Genomic DNA, 10,218 nt, shown 5'->3' with positions numbered 1-10,218 from the left:
GCTCTGGGTCCTACAAGGTGGATGACATTGATGACAAGCGGGAGTTTCAGGAAACTCTGGTAAGTGCTGGTGCAGGACCAGGCGGGATCTGCTCTCAGGCAGGGCATTGCGGCTGGTAGAAAGGGCACTGAAGGTTAGCAAAGCCAAGAGCAGCATGAAATTTCCACCTCTTTCTGCTGTAAGCAGTCCTGTTAGTAAAACACATTTAAGCACCCTTCAATAGCCACCTGCCCAGCTGCCGGAGGACCGCTTAATGATTTGAGACGGGCAATAAAAATGAGAGTGAACGTGCCCTGGCCAGAGTTTAGAGCAGTGGTTCTCAACTTACCTGCACGTTAGAATCACCTGGGAATCTTTCGACATATACCTGAGTTGCAGGTTCAATCCCCAGTTGAGGCATGTTTGGAGGCAACCAATTGATGTGTCTCTCACATTGATGTGTGTGTGTGTGTGTGTGTGTCCCTCCCTCTCTTCCACTCTCTCTAAAAACCAACGGAAAAAAATATCCTCAGGTGAGGATTAACAAACAAACAAAAATAGTGCATGCATCATTAACGCCCCCCCGCCCCCCAGGAGTTCTGATTAGCAGGTAAGAACTGTTGTGCATAGTGCATTTACCACACCTGTTTACTGGCAGCTCGCACAATTGCGCTGCCTCCTTAGAAAGGCAAAGCAGAGCGCTCTTGGGACCTCGGCCGGGTTAGACACCTGATTGAGTTTATTAGCACACCTTCAGGCTTTCCCACCCACTTCCTCTTCACTCTGTACGTACAGGTCAGACAGCTCTCCACATGGTGCGTGCATTATAGTACAAAAGGTGACATCCTCGGGGAAACAACTTCACAAGTCTAGTTAGACGTTTCTGGAGGTGGGCTGGTCACCCATTTAGCCTCAAAGAAATGCATCGCTACTGCCCTTTGAGTCAGCTATCAGCCTGGCCCAACCTCAGCCCAGAGCCAGAGCCCAGTGGGAGACCCCGCAGGGCATTTGGAGGTACAGCTTGAAGAAAGTTGGTGGATTAACTTGAAGGGCAGGATGTATTTCCAGGAGCCAGGACAAGAGGGGACATCAGGAGGCCCCAAAGGAGCTGGCTGGAGCAATGCAGATGAGGGGCCTGCATTGGTCCTAGAGTAAATTTCCTTTGGAATATGGATATCAAAGACTCAAGCTTTTCAGCTGCTTTTATTCGATATTCAATTGTATAGACCTCAGAAATAAGACTTCTCTGATGCTGTTATTATTGCAATCCCTGGAGATTTTGAACTGAGATCTTTTGCAAATGCAATCTCTTCTCAGTCCTCCCAGTGAAGGGAAAGGCCTCTGTGTGTATTTGGAGTAGCTGGACACGGGCACCAGTGCCCTAGGGGGAGAGGCATGGCCCCAGGACCACACCAAGGGATGCAGACAGACTCGTTGACTGTGCCCAGCTGCTGCTCCAGCTGCGTGCCTCTCCTCCTGCAGTTCTCTTGGCCCTTATCCTGGAGGGGAGCATGCTCTATTCGAGGACACACTGCCTTTCCAGCATGATGTTGAGACTTGAGAGAGATGCAAGAGAGTGCATTGGTCAGGGATAATGTCTGACTGGGACTTCCAGCTGCCGTCACTAGCTAAGCCACGCATCACTGCACCACCCAGTCGAAGCTCGGGCTCCTGCGCTGTGTGCTTAGAAGGCTGGTGACCGGCTCACGTGGGTAATCTCTCTTCCCGCTTCCAGCACGCGATGAACGTGATCGGGATCTTCGCGGAGGAGCAGGCGCTGGTGCTGCAGATCGTGGCGGGCGTGCTCCACCTGGGAAACATCAGCTTCAAAGAAGTCGGCAACTACGCCGCAGTGGAGAGTGAAGAGTGTGAGTAGCCGCTGCGCACAGTTGTCGAACAAGAACACGGGGAAACCATTGTTTAGCTCCATCAGAAGTAACCCACCGCTTTCCTTTGCTTAGATCTCAACTGAGGTATTTTGGGAAGAGACGAGAAGTCTCGTGCGTCCTGCTGTGGCAGAACAAAAGGGCCTGTGAGTGTCCAGGCCTCTTCTGTGCACCTGCCCACTCCTCCCGCCCATCTCCTCCCGCCTCCCGCATTAACTGTCCCAGAGTCACACCCAGAGACCATTCGTGAATTCATTTCAATTTATCATTAACCTTGGGGAAGCTGGCAGAATCTCACATCTAGGTTTAAAAGTAAAGCGATACTTTCATGAAGATTAGGGTAATAGCCGAATAACTCGAAAGATTTGTCTTCTCATAAAAAACCTTCTCTATCACTGATCTTCAGGGTCTCCCTTCACCTAAAGGTCATGAAGAGCAAGTGATTGGATATATGGAAATATGGAAAGCTCACAGATTTAGTTTGCCCCATGGGTTGGATTAGATTGGATTTCTGAAAATGAAAAGAAAAAGAAGGACATTGACTATTGTGTTGCTATTGGTAATGGTCACTTTTAATGGTCACCTCTGTAGTAATCAGAGCCTGAGGACCTGAATGGCCATTTTCACTCTTTGAGAACTCAGGAATCAAGTCCTTCCTGCAGAGATGCTATTGGTTTTGCATGGCACAGGCCCCCACAGTCACCAGGGCGTGTGACTGACTGTAGCCTCTTGGGCATCAGACGACTTTCCATCCTTTAACCACCCAGGAAGACATTTCTCCCTTTCTCAGCATTCTTCAAGGATGATAAATTTAGATGCTTAGTAATAAATAGTATCCCACTCATTGCTGACAATGCAGCAAGGCTATTTCCATTCCAAATAAGGTTCTTTTTATATTTTTGTTTTCTTTTGTGATAAAAAGGGAAGCTCAGCTAACTTCTGATGTCTGTCTGATAAAGAGCAAGATGAATTATGTTTACCAGGGGAAGGAATGGGGTGGAAAGCAGTAAATAGACAGGATGTCCACAGAGTCTAGAAACACAACCTAACAATAATAATAACGATGTTTCTAGACTTTGTGGACATTGCCCTTCACGTTTAACAAATGCATGGTTGTGTGCGGGAAGCTCATTAACACTTGGCCTTTTAACATTGACAGTTTGGTTTCTGTGAAAGTAGACTAGATTTCTCTTCCCTTTGTGGATAGTACAGTCCTTTACTGCCCCTTTCTGCTGGAGAACAAAGTTATGAATCTGGCACAGCTAGCATTTTCCCATGTGCCTGGGCCAAGAAGTAGCCTCCTCCACCAACGGTGTGAGGCCCAGGATTGGCAGCTGCCTGTGGAATGCCCTGATTGGCGGAGATGGAGTGATGGGGATCGGGAAAGGCTGTGTTGGAAACCAAGGAAGTCCAGCAAAGAAATGTGCCCTCCTTCCAATAATTTGTTTTCTGTTCAGTTGGTAAGACCTTAGCATGGTCATAGGGGTGCCCTGTTAAAGCTTCCCCTGCCCCCTACACTCAACTGTTCCCTTCCCCAGAGGCTTCCAGTCTCTCATATTCCATTCAGGAGACATGTGTTCCAGAGCAACTACACACATCCACTCGTTTTTTCTCACTTTGTGCATCAGTGGGAACATAGAACATAATCTGCAGTTGCCTTTTCACTTAACATTATATCATGAAGGTTATTTTATAACTCACTAAGGAGCTTCATCCTTTTCTGTAGCTGCATAGCATTCCATTGCTTGGCTATATTTTAATTTAGTGAACTAGTCATCTGTTGATGGACGTTAGGATAGTTTGGATCTGCTGCTTTTACAATAATGTATGAACATTACTAAAATGAATAACCTGGTTTGTGGTGTCTTTCTGATATTTGAGTATATCAGTGTAATAAATTTGTAGAGGGAAGACTTAATCCCCAGTCCTCCCAGGTGGAGCATTTCCAACAAGGACACTTCCATTCTCCTCACAGGAGAGTATTATTAACTGGTGCGTTGCTCAAGCGAATGCATCCATTGAGGCTTTTCCTCTTGGCATTTCAAAAATATATATTTTAAAATTTGTTTTTATTGATTTCAGAGAGGAAGAGAGAGGGAGAGAAAGATAGAAACATCAATGATGAGAGAAAATCACTGTTCGGCAGCCTCCTGCACGCCCCCTATTGGGGATTGAGCCAACAACCCGGGCATGTGCCCTGACTGGGGATCAAACCATGACCTCCTGGTTCATAGGTCAACCCTCAACAACTAAGCCACACCGGCCGGGCTAATATTTATTTTTAAAAAACTTTTTTACCTTGCTGTTTCCTTTAAAATTGTAAAATGGAATTTTGTGTTGCTGCATCTTGTCAGTTTCTCTATCTTCTCTATACTTCACATGTAAAAGAAAAAATTAAATGTCACTTTTTAATGCACTAATAGAAATCTATCTTCATTATCAAAATGTACTGAAACATTATTTTCTAGCAGGTTCTTCTATGTTCTACATAATTCTGATTAACTATACCCGAGTTACATCAGCACTTTTAAATGAATCAATGCCCCTCCCTCCTCCTTCCCCAAGCCTCTGTACTCCTCTGAGGCAGTCCTTATGCAGCCACCCTCCCAGACACCTCATGGAAATTCACAGCCTGAAGGAAGTCAGTATGAGCAGCCCTGTAATTTTAGTACCAGGGCAGCCACTGAAGAAAATGTGAGGTCATAAAAGGTTATACTTGAAAAACATGGCATGGACTTTTTTAAAAGCCAGTACTGGATTTCCTCTCTAGATTTCTTAGCTGTTTCCCTCCGCCTGTGGCTCTGAATCTTGGCCAGATTCCATGCCCTGTTTTTCGAGTGCCTGCGGTCCTTCACTTGTGCCCTCCTCTACAGAAGAGGTGTGAGCCATGGAAGTAGACAGGGCATGTTTCCTTTACAATCTTGTCCGTCTGTTTGATCTCAAGGACTACTTCTGTTTTGTTACACTTCTTTAGCTGTGGTCATAAAGATAATGGGATATACTTTTTCACTAAATATTTGAACTATGTCCCCATGTTAGCATGGTTATGGGCTTGGCAGGAGCTCATATTTACAAAACCAACAAAGTGAGGCTAATGATTTGCTGTATCAAACAATTCATTCGCCGCAGATGTTGGGTTGTACTTACTGATCAAGGAACTGGCCCTGGGTTGTCTAGACCAGGGGTGGGCAAACTTTTGACTCGAGGGCCACAATGGGTTCTTAAACTGGACCGGAGGGCCGGAACAAAAGCATGGATGGTGTGTTTGTGTGAACTAATATAAATTCAAAGTAAACATCATTACATAAAAGGGTACGGGTTTTTTTTTGTTTTTTTTTACTTTTATTCATTTCAAATGGGCCGAATCCGGCCCGTGGGCCGTAGTTTGCCCATGGCTGGACTAGACTTTGAGTGATGAGCACACAATGTAATATACAAATGACGTATTATGGAATTGTACACTTGAAACTAATGTTATTAACCAATATCACCCCAATAAATTTAAATTTAAAAAACTAAATTAAAATCATCACTTCATGGCCTTTGCGCCAAGATCAAGTGTAAAAACTAATCTAAAGGAAATGGCCTTTGGCAAATTACTGCACTTGATTTATTCACATGCCCTTTTTAAAAGGAAGCTGTCTGCTAGTGGGAGCATTTCTGTGGAACACTCACATAGATCATATACACCTTGTTCTGGCATTGCACTTTTTCTAAATGCATTCACTGACTTAATCGCATTGGAAGGTATACACTGAGAAATGCCAGCCTGTTCATTCTAACACCATCTGTGAAATTCAAACATTATTTTTTATTGGGAGGCTTGTGATTTTTGAGCATTATCATAATAAGGTCTCTCACAAAATCCTTTTATCAGAGAATTTCAGAAAAGCTTTATGCAGAAAAAGAAGACTCGTAGTCCAGTTAAGAATTCTGATTTGTGTCCATAAAAATAGTGAGAGAAATCTGAGCATCCTTTTATGCCCAAGGATGGTTGGTGTCACTTATTCACATTAGAATGTTTTAACCAGAAAAAAAGAATTCCATTTATATCACTAGCCCTCCTCTTGCACAGTTTCACAGCTGGAAACAGGTAGCTGAGCCTGGGAACCTCAGCTTTTCTGCCCGAAAGCCACACACTACACCACTGTATGTCCTCAGGGTGGGATGGGCGTGCTGTGATGTGACTAATACAACACCCTCCATTTTGTTCCATACGCCTCGCCCAGAAAAATCTTCTAACACTCCTCTCTAGATGCCATCTAGGTCCCCTTGACTCCAGCCCGACCATCTCGACCATTCAATGATCTCCACTATTGGAATTGGTCCTGACCTTTTAATCGTCTACCATAACCTTCAGCTGTAGCCAATGTTGGCCTACTCACTGTGTACCTCAACCATGTCTCTTGAATTCCTGCCTCCTCACCTTTACACATTCCATCTTTCTCTCTCTCATCCTCTGCATCTATACCTATCCTGTCCATTCTTTTAGACCCCACCCATCTTCCTCAATCACCCACGCAAGTAGTAATATCTTTCTGTTCTAAATTCCCCCAGGACTTTATTATCTATCTGTGTCACATATTTAGCTTTTATTTGGCAAACTACTTTCGCCTCCTCTAGATTGTCATGAGAGTTTCTTCAATAATTTGTGTCCTGTCCTCTCCCTTTAACAGCCCCACACATGGTAACTACTCAAAAAAATAAGTGGTTGGTTGTAATTATTAGTCTGATGATATCAGATGCTTCCAGCTCTTTGTGAATGATGCTATGAAAACACTGTATCAAAGAGGAAGAAAACAATATTTGAAGCCAAAGAAATGTTGCTTGATTTAGTTCCTTCCGGCTGTCTTGCTGCAAGCTTGGAGAGATGTCCATTTTAGGCATTCAGCTGTGATCTCAGCAGGGGGGATTGGTTTAATGCCACTCTTCTTGGTTAACTGATTTGTATTATTGGAAGCTCAGTCATCATAGGAATTAACTCATGTAATAGAATAACTGGGAAAAGCAAAGTGGATGGGTGTGTGTGGGATTGCTAGCCTGAAAGTTCTTGGGACTAAAGATGGTATCTTGTGTGTGTGCCTGTGTATGTGTGTGTGTGTGTGTGTGTGTGTGTGTGTGTTTATGCATTTGCGCACACACACACACACACACACACACACACACAAGTGCCTCCCTGTTTGTGAGATGCATTGTTAACTTTCTTAAAAACAATCGAGGTTTATTTTGTTTTCTATAGTTTTGGCTTTTCCTGCCTATCTCCTGGGGATAAACCAGGACCGTCTTAAAGAAAAGCTGACCAGCCGGCAAATGGATAGCAAGTGGGGAGGCAAGTCGGAGTCCATCCACGTGACACTCAACGTGGAGCAGGCCTGCTACACCAGGGACGCCCTCGCCAAGGCCCTGCACTCCCGCGTCTTTGACTTCTTGGTGGATGTAAGTAGACGTAGCTGACTTGGTGATGCTTCATATTGTAGCTGCCAAGAGGAAAACTGCTAACGGTTTCGTGTTCATGTGGCTCACTCCTTCTAATCATCACCTGACTCCTCCACTTTTCACCCTCTCAACCTGGGGCCAGTGTATCCTGCTTTTACTTCTAGAATTCTCCACCAAGACACCAAGACAGTAACAGCTTCTTATGGACAAAATTCAGGGTGGGGCAAAGGTAAGTTTATAGTTGTTCATATGGAAAATAATACAATAACTAACAAATAAGAGTAAGATGTGATTCACGTACTCACAACTATAAACCTACTTTGCCCCCAGCCTGTATTTTATAGAGGCAGGACCGAACGCCAGGAAAGGAGAAGACCAGGATCATGAAGGGGTCTTGACTTTGAGCCTAAAGATTTAGGGGTGTTGTATTTGTCATTATTACTGTGTTACAAATTAGTCCAGAACTTAGTAGCTTAAAACAATAAACATTTATTCTGTCATTTGGAAATGACTTAGCTTGGTGGTTCTGATTCAGGGACGAGATTGTGGTCAAGATGCTGAGGGGAGTGATGGTCACCCCAAGGCTTGATTGGAGTTGGAGGATCTGGTTCCAAACTGACACACTCACACGGCTATTCGCAGGACTCCTCGGGTCCTTGCTACATGGCCCTTACTTTTCAGCTGCTTGAATATTCTCCCAGCGTGGCAGCTGGTTTCCCCCAGAGTGGGTGATCTAAGAGAGAGCGAGGCAGAAGTCCCAGAGCTTTTAATGTCCTCATCTTGAGCTCAAGTATTGCCGCTCTGCAATATTCTGTACCTTAGAAGCAGGTCACTAAGTACAGCCCACACATAAGGGCTGTACACACACACACACACACACACACACACACACACACACACACACACACACACACATATATATATATATCAGACATCCCTTGAGGTGTATGTGTTTGCATAATATTTGCATATATATACATATTTATGTATACCACATATAGATCCTGAAAATTAGTCTTTGAGCAGTGTAGCACTGCCGGTGACAGTCTATGCTAATCATTGCAGCCTGAGTGGGAGAATAATAATAGCAAACACTTATTTAGCACCTACTATGTGCCAGATACTGTTCTAAGTATTTTAGGGGGAAAAAAAAACACCTCATTTAATTCTTACCACAACCATGTGACTCAGATAAGCTAACTGAGGCCCAGAGAGGTTAAGGCACTTACCCAAGGCCACACCACTCTTAGATAATAGACCTAGGAATGAAATCCAGGTAATTGGGCAGTGATCCAGTATTCTACTCCTCTGCCTTTTATATGATCAAGGCAGGAAGAACCCCCAGGAAGCCCAAATCAAGGGCAGTAACGTGGTCATTAGACCCTAGAAGTCTGCATGATTGGGTGCGGTTAGGGTTGGGCAGGACAGGGCAGCGTAGGGTAGTTATTCTGTGTACTCGTTGTGGCAAGTTTAAGGATATGATTGCTTGGGAAGGTCAAGGTCATGCCAAGCATTAGCCATGTTTTTAACGTGTTCAGACCCTTTTTTACTGACAAGGGAATCTTTGGCCCCAGCACTGGTGGAATTGCCCAGGGCCATTCAGCAAGAAGGTCGTGCAGAGCTGGGACTAGAACCCACACCTCCTGTCCCTGTTCAGTGTATCTTCCAGCACTGGGCTTCCCACCTTATTTCCTTTCCATCTTTTCCCAGTTTTGTGTGTGTTAAAGAGGGTGGATGCTTCATGTAGTGATACTAATTAGAGCTGACAGTTACCCAGCACTAACTGTGTACCAGGTACTGAGCTACGTGTTCTACATTATTACTCATTAGCTTGCAAAAGATGACTATCTTTTTTTCTTTTTTCTTTTTTTTCCTGGAAAACAACTCTGATACCTCAAGATTCATCCAGGTATTCACCACCTCCAGGAACTTTTCTCCTGTGTTCCTCCCTCCCCTGCAGTCCTCACTAACCCCCTCCAACCTACACTGCCCTCCTGTCATTAAGTCTGTTCCACTGAATTGCACATCTCTTTTCACAGTGATTGAGACCACAGACTTTAAAAAAAAAATGTTTTCTAATTAAAAAAGAACATAGACTTAGGCATCGTCCACTTAAGTGTAATCCCAGGCCCTCCCTCTTGCCCAGCGTGATCTCAGGGATTGCACTGTGATCACTATTGGTGTGAGAACTGCAGTGAGAATTAAAGGACACGACACAGACAAGGCACTTAGCAAAGTCTGGAGCAGGCGAATGTTAAATATACGGAAGCTGCTCTTATTAACATCACTTTAATGGTAATTACTGGTATTATTAACCGTAGTTGGCTCACCCTCTCTATAAGCTCCTGGCAACAGAGATTGTCTTCTTGACATCCCTGGTGTTCGGTGATCATTAAATGATTAGTGAGTGGGGTTCTTCATGTGAAATAGATTTTACTTCGATCATCCGAGATGACATTTTCTTCCAATTCTCAAGACTTCCTGAAGAAAACTAACTCTGCCGGAATTTAATGGTTTTCATCATTAAGCAAACATTGTTTTTTCTGCTACCATAATAGTTTTCTGGGATTCTGGTGGTTTCCCGAAGTACTTGACATTGCACTGAGACTTCTTTTTTTTTTTTTTAACAATTCATAGTATTCTTTTTTTCCCCATCACCTATCCCCTCTGTGCCCTCTTCCACTCCACCCTGCAATCAGCACACTGTTGTCCATGTCCATGAGTTACCTCTCTCTCTTTCTCTCTCTTTTTTTTTTTGCTCCCGCCACACCCTCCAACGTTCCCCCTTCCCCACCAGAGCTGTCTGCCTGCTCTCTGTCTGTGAGGCACTGAGACGTTTTTGAAGCTGTAAGTCACTGCCTTGGTCTCTGGTTCCAGCAGGCACTAGTATTTGCTGTGTGTAGTCTGTTGTGTGCAG

General features: G+C 44.3%; 1 protein-coding gene across 1 annotated transcript in view; it reads left to right on the top strand.

The window, feature by feature from the left end:
* The window catches only part of MYO1E (myosin IE), a 180,022-nt gene that overhangs the window by 117,006 nt on the left and 52,798 nt on the right, over positions 1 to 10,218 (top strand). The window contains exons 9-11 of the mRNA XM_015560197.1: positions 7 to 59; positions 1,715 to 1,847; positions 7,105 to 7,301. Coding sequence (XP_015415683.1) covers positions 7 to 59; positions 1,715 to 1,847; positions 7,105 to 7,301 — 383 coding nt within the window. The remainder of the gene's footprint in view (positions 1 to 6; positions 60 to 1,714; positions 1,848 to 7,104; positions 7,302 to 10,218) is intronic.

Source organism: Myotis davidii, unplaced genomic scaffold (genome assembly GCF_000327345.1).
Source record: "Myotis davidii unplaced genomic scaffold, ASM32734v1 scaffold1275, whole genome shotgun sequence".
Classification (NCBI taxonomy): domain Eukaryota; kingdom Metazoa; phylum Chordata; class Mammalia; order Chiroptera; family Vespertilionidae; genus Myotis; species Myotis davidii.
The sequence above is the reverse complement of the archived record's forward strand: the minus strand, read 5'-3'. Positions and strand labels throughout refer to the sequence as shown.